The sequence below is a fragment of the Loa loa genome, assembly GCF_000183805.2.
Source record: "Loa loa unplaced genomic scaffold supercont3.5, whole genome shotgun sequence".
NCBI classification, from domain to species: domain Eukaryota; kingdom Metazoa; phylum Nematoda; class Chromadorea; order Rhabditida; family Onchocercidae; genus Loa; species Loa loa.
In genome coordinates, this window is record NW_018108185.1 from 928,667 (window position 1) to 935,438 (window position 6,772).

A 6,772-nucleotide genomic window follows, 5' to 3' on the forward strand; every position below is an offset into this window, starting at 1 on the left:
TTTCGAATTTAGATGGCAGAATTTCCATTGGAACCTAGTTTGGCTAAATTGCTGATCATGTCAGTGGATTTATGTTGTTCGGATGAAGTGCTCACTATTGTTTCAATGTTGTCGGTGCAAAATGTTTTCTACAGACCAAAGGTGGTTTCCCTTTTCCTCATAATGCATGTTTCAAATTTAATTTTGTTCAAGAATTTGAAGAGGTTCAAATATACATTCGGAAAATTTTTATTTTGTCTTGAAGGACAAACAAGAAATAGCAGATCAGAAAAAGGCGAAATTTCATCAACCGGAAGGCGACCACTTAACACTACTAGCTGTCTACAATTCTTGGAAGCATCATCATTTTTCTCAGCCATGGTGTTATGAAAACTTCATTCAAATTCGAACTTTAAAAAGAGCACAGGTCTGTGTTAAATGTATTATTATGTAAATTTTAATTTTTTAGTTTACGTAGGAATTTTTACATTTCGGAAAATTTCTAAGTTAATTTCTTCACAATTTATTTCTTCTGCAGGATATTCGGAAACAGTTGCTTAGTATCATGGACAGACATAAGCTAAACACAATAAGTTGTGGTCGAGATGTACAACGCATACAGAAAGCTATATGTTCAGGGTTTTTTCGAAATGCGGCAAAGCGAGATCCACAGGTATATTCTTTGTTAGATTCGATATGAGATGGTCAAGATGAATTTGATTGTTCAAAATGATTAGTTTTAAGAATACTGAGAAACTCTCTTTTTTTTTTAGATATCGTTATCAAGAAAGCAGTACCATACTATGAGACGATGTTTTCAATATTCGGAAGTATTTTTATTAGAGGGAGAATTCGGTAGATCAGTAAATTCTCTTCATTCTACTTAATCGTTTTTATTTTTTAGGAAGGATATCGAACAATCGTGGACGGCCAAAATGTTTATATTCATCCTTCTAGTGCACTGTTTCAAAACCAACCAGAATGGGTTGTGTATCATGAGCTTGTAATGACAACAAAAGAATACATGCGTGAGGTTTGTAAATCTTACTGTTAAAATAATTTGTGATAACTTTTTTCAATCACGTCGTACTACCACGGTTTTAAGTTTATTGTTTTGCATCAGATAGTTATGAATTAAAAAAATACATATTAAACTATAACGTTCCTGAGACCAGCTTAATGGTAACAACAATGCATACATTAGTTTTTTCAGGTAACTGCTATTGAAGCGAAATGGTTAGTGGAATTCGCGCCGTCTTTCTTCAAAATGGGCGATAATACGAAATTATCAGCATTTAAAAAGAACCAGACAATTAATCCCTTGTATAATAAGTACGAAGATCCAAATGCTTGGCGTATCACACGATTGAAGAAGAAGATCTACAATCCAAACAGATAATTTATGCTACTTTGTCTTATATTGATTCTCTTTATTTTGTAGAAAAATATTTGGTAGACAAATGAATTTTGAATTTCGTTCCTTGCATTCCCTTACGTTTTTATTAAATCATTAATGTTTTGACTCAGTTATTAACTGCGAATTGTACTTTCCATTGACTACTTTGTCCTTTCATTTTTTTTTTTTTTTGTTATTTATAAGCAGCTCAATAAAAGGTATTTGAAGTGCAAGAATAAACTGATATCATTTATTCGTGCCTGAACAGCGACATGCCATGATATGAAGCTCACTGTTTGTTAGGACTTGATGGCTTTATTCTCAGCAAACTTGCGATTTAAATTCTACTTCCCTAACTCATCAGTAACTCTCTATGCTTGCTCAATCTATCCATTTTTTTCGTACGAAATGTTGGAAAGGTTTATTGGTATTAGTGTTAAATTAAACGCGTGTAAAGTATGATGTGGTTGACTTGTTGATAATACAGTAAGAATAAATGAAATCAGTCCAAATTCGAAATATAGGGGGATTGACTACGATTAGAAGAGGCAAAAGGAATGTTTTTATTAAGCAACACAGTTTACCGGAGGATGATAGTTTCCGCAAACTAATTGAAAGGGAAGAAAGATGACGATAATCAGAAGATGTAGTTGAAAATATAAGGGCGGAAAAGATCCTCATAATCCGTAATTGAACTTAATAATATGGCGCAAGTTGTTTACAATATTGAGACATATGATCAAGTAAGTAAGATCTTTGATGAGCAAATGCAATATTATCATAGATCATAATAATGACATGATGTTTGAAAGAAATTTTTTCTAGTACAGAGTAAATAGGTCTGTCCACATGATTAAATGAGTTAAACAAAGGGATAATTAGAGTATGATTAAACAAGTCAAACAAAGAGGTGATAAAATCACTTACTATAAATAATTTCATTTTACTAATAATCATTTATTTGATGATTTTGTGATGTAAACGACTAATGAATAGTTTGTTTTATGAATTTGTTTAATTTATTTTAACATATTATGAATTTCTCGGGTTTCCGACCAATCATTGTCAAGTTCCGAATAATCATTATCAAGTTTGACATGCCATCAAGATGAAATGGCAAGTTAATGTCTCGATGAAGTGTTGTAGTCAGTTATAGCACGGCTGTAACCAAGCAATGCGTTTCAATGACCAATGATCGAGAAGCTGAAATGAATGGTATGTTTGTTGCCTATGTTGGATAGAGAAAGCTATAAGCGAGAAAGCGCATACGTGTAATTTATGCAAATTTCGAATGTTATTTTTGCGACCTGTGGACGATTTTAATTGATAATCATCATTTGTGGCATAGTTGAAGCACTTGTTGGAATGGTGTGTTTTGTTTGATTTAGGAAGTTTTCTGCGATTTCACTAAGTTATAGAATTGCTATGAAAATATCAGTTATCTCAATAATTCGAATTCATTTTTAAATACGTACTGGCGTCTTCTGGATTCTTTCCTAAAAATCAAACTTCAACTAGTATTGATCATAATCATTAGCTGGACGAATTCAGTTCGGTTCAGTTCATTCCGATTCTTCATTCTTTCTTAATTGTGATAGCATTGCTTATGTCAATCAGAAACTGTTGCATCTATTAATAACTTAGTGATTCCAGGTTATGCGTCTACCTTCCACTCTTGTGTTAGTTTTCCATTTAACACTTCTATTTGTCATTATGCAAACAGCAAAGTTTGCTCGCTTTCTCTAACAACATGTCTCTCCGACAATCATAAAAGCGATGACAATTAAGCGCTTTTAAGATCTTATGGGGAACATAATGGATGAAAAGCTTTCCTAATTTTCGAAACTTAATTTCCTAAATGAATCAAAACTTTGTCCATTTGAAATATAGATCTATAATTTGAGCTTCGATAGCATCCCCTCATCATGGGACATCGAGTGATCATATCTCTTGTGCAATTACAAAACCATTCGACATTGCTCATTTTTTGGAATATGAATGAATTTGAGTAATGGATCAGCAATGAAACTGTCCAGATGATTAAGCCCGAAATGTCTTACAATATTCCAATATAATATGCAATAATAAGGTAACAGAAAGAATAGCAAACAAATTTGTTTTTATCAAATCACAAGCAAAATTCTGGCACGCTGCCAGAATTTGGCAAAATTGTATTTGAAAGGTGCTTTAAACATAGAAATAATTTGTTTATATCTCTCGTCTCAGTGACGATAAAGCATGGCCGCGTTTGAGGTGGCAAGAAAAAATGCATATTTAAAATTATGCATTTTGTTTTTAAATATGGAAACTTTTAATCTACACTTTTTTTAAAGAGCTCATGAACTTGAAATCATGTTGTTTACTATCTACAAGGATAGGACCAGGACTATTCCTGGCTTTTAGCTTTTCTGGGTAGGCTCAGAATTTTTTAACTACAAAGCAAGTCAATAAGTTTTTCACTTATTCATTCTTTGCAGATGTATATAATCAGATTATGAAGCTCCATTACTAAATGAAATTTTGTTGCACTCGCTTACCTATTTCTTCCTATTCACTTGGCTGCTTTAGTCCACCCTGACAAAGGTTACAACATGCCTTCCTTCTTAGAGAAGAATTCATCCTCAAAGGATTCACTCTTTGTCTGTTATGCATTTGTATAACATAACTCATTGGATGATTAAATATAGTAAATACTGGCCAATGATTCGGTTATGAATTGAAAATTAAATGTTCATGGCTTGCAACATCATATGACAAATGACAAAAAGATCTGCGGGTCATCTTGAATCCTTTTATCAAAAAAGGCAAAAAAGCAAACGCGGTGTATTAATGATCTACTTGTATCATACGTCTAGCATGACTACAGAGCGAAATGAGCGGTCCGTTTCAGTTGTGGAATAATTTTTCCAAATTAATGCGATGATTGGGATCTTTGTTGTATATCAATGATAAGAATAATAAAAATGATATATAATGTCTATTTCGAGGCAATCCTTTAAATCAAATGGCTTTCATTTATAAAATAAAGATTTGTAAGTTGAAGCTTATTCATTTCATAAACCCCCTCAAATAATCTTTTCCTAATATCTATATCTGTTTTGAATTTTCAATGATTCAGAAGAGAGAGAAAAAGCAAAATATTTTCGCGAATGTTTATTTCACAGCGATATAAACATTTTTATTTCTTTGTAGCTTTACGGACGGAAATATTGTATGTTTGAGTATGGTATCATTTATTATGAAACATTACTGCAGGTTTCGGTAAGTTTTACATCATTCATTCCAAATTAATTATTCTACAATACGATTATATCCATTTGTCGACAACTTATTTTACAATACAAAATTTACCAGTTAAATTTTAAAATCATCATTAAATCATTTTTTTTAAACTTATCTATTCGTTGTGAATAAATTTGTATAGGTCGATCGATATTATCATATCGTTGTTACATCTTTCTGATAACACAGTTCGGACACAGTTAAACATCGATGTTTCTGGAAGTAATTCCTGGTACTGACGTATCAAAAAGCCTCAAATTCTAGATTGTAATATTGAAATGGAAGAAATATTCAAGAAAAGAATGATATTATAATCTTAACTGTCAAGTTTTATAGCACTTTACTGTATTAGCTACATCGTAGGACACAAACATTCTATTTTTTTGAACGTATATTGAACCGGATTGAAATATGAAATAAAGTTAAATAGAGAAAATGAAGTTAATTAAATTAAATACCAATAATTTATTTCCTACTATTCAATTCCTCTTTTGTTTTCATCGTTTTATTCTTCCGTTAATGAACAAAGAAGGAAATTTCATTGTATTTGTTCATTCAGAAAGGTTCATTGCATCTGTCTTAAAAGTTCTAACACCATACTCCATGGGAACAGATTCTACCAGACAATATTATCATAATTTGGTGTACCTTACTCAATTTTTCATCTGCTGATCTCTTCATTGTACTCTATTTGATTGCATTCTGATCATTAAGGTTTAGACTTAAGCTCAGCGATATTTCAAAATAAACGACATTTCTCTAATATTAGTCCCACAGCTACAATACAAATTTACATATTGGAGAAAATGGTCATTCTATTCTGCTCATTTAGTTCATACCTTTCTCAGCTTATCGTTATCCTTCCTCAATGTGTAATTCCTAATATACAAAATCTTCTCTCTTACTTATGGCTGTAGTACTTCAAAGACGTAGTCATCATGTCAGTCCAAATATGCTTTCTGTTTCTTATTTATTTTGTACTTTTACGTATGCTATTATTGCTTTCTTTCAAATTTTAAATCATTTATTTAAATTTGATTTAATCGATCATCACTTATAGGCGGTTGAAACAAGCAATTTTGAGGCGCACACGATTCATAAATATTTGCTGTATGGTCATCATTTTCTGTTCTTCTACCTTGTTATTGCACATATATATGAACTTTTCGTTTAATGCCAAGAAAGGTTATCGATTTCATATTTCCAAAAATAATATACTCGAACGATTTCATTAATTTCGTATTTTTCTCCAAAATTCGAAACTTCAACGAAATATGTCTGTTGGAGATTTCAAATTGGTAAAAATCACAAGCATATTTTTTGATATTCAGGATTTCAGTTCCAGGATTTTCATTCTACCAACTATCATTCTAATTTCTTATGAATAGAAAAAAATGTGACATGAATTTCAGAACTGCATAAATAATTATTTATCGTAATTTTTAGCGCGTGAAGTTACCGAAGCAATATTTGCACCATACAATTTCACGGACGCTAGGATACTATTGACTCCTAGCTTCCAACAATGTCCCAGTGTTCCCGTCTTTTATATCATTCGTACTCATCCAGGAAATATGAGATGGAGGAGTATTATTCGCTCAACATGGGCTGGATCTCTAAAACACTCCTTAGTTAGTATAATTCATCCAACTTTTAATATTTTGAGCATATTACTAATCTCTGCTGTTGAACTCTTGCAAACATACATTTTACAGATATTTGTATTGGGTGTTGAGAAAGTGGGTGAAGTAAATGAATTGGTAGAGCTGGAAGCTGAAAAATACGACGATCTGATCGTTTTTGATATGATTGACACTTACAATAACATGACGCTGAAGTCATTAAATATTTTAAGTTGGATTGTTCAGAACTGCCAAGCGCCCCGATTTTTTATGCAGGTAAATTTTGCAATGCTTTTTCTTACTTATTTTAAATCGTTTGAAGGAATCGTCAATGGCTTTTAGTGACATAGCTGCAACTTGTGTTTCCGGTTCAGGGTATGAAACTCAGGTCTGGAATGAGAATACTGTATAAATTGCACTTCAGGGTGATCCAGATATAGTGGCATTTCCGGATGAAATTGCTTTGTACACCTCGAAGCTGGACGCCAATCTG

At 32.1% G+C, this 6,772-nt stretch overlaps 2 protein-coding genes across 2 annotated transcripts in view; both read left to right on the forward strand.

The window, feature by feature from the left end:
* The window catches only part of LOAG_16499 (CBR-MOG-5 protein), a gene marked incomplete at its 5' end in the record, with an annotated part of 7,229 nt that extends 5,605 nt beyond the window's left edge, over positions 1–1,624 (forward strand). The window contains 5 exons of the mRNA XM_020449152.1: positions 13–141; positions 245–406; positions 518–652; positions 884–1,012; positions 1,193–1,624. Of these exons, the coding sequence (XP_020307413.1) occupies positions 13–141; positions 245–406; positions 518–652; positions 884–1,012; positions 1,193–1,378 (741 nt within the window). The 3' untranslated portion in view covers positions 1,379–1,624. The remainder of the gene's footprint in view (positions 1–12; positions 142–244; positions 407–517; positions 653–883; positions 1,013–1,192) is intronic.
* Positions 1,625–2,412: 788 nt separating this feature from the next.
* Positions 2,413–6,772, forward strand: part of LOAG_16500 (hypothetical protein) — a 6,032-nt gene continuing 1,672 nt past the window's right edge. Inside the window, exons 1-4 of the mRNA XM_020449153.1 lie at positions 2,413–2,590; positions 5,718–5,842; positions 6,104–6,288; positions 6,373–6,555. Coding sequence (XP_020307414.1) covers positions 5,770–5,842; positions 6,104–6,288; positions 6,373–6,555 — 441 coding nt within the window. The 5' untranslated portion in view covers positions 2,413–2,590; positions 5,718–5,769. The remainder of the gene's footprint in view (positions 2,591–5,717; positions 5,843–6,103; positions 6,289–6,372; positions 6,556–6,772) is intronic.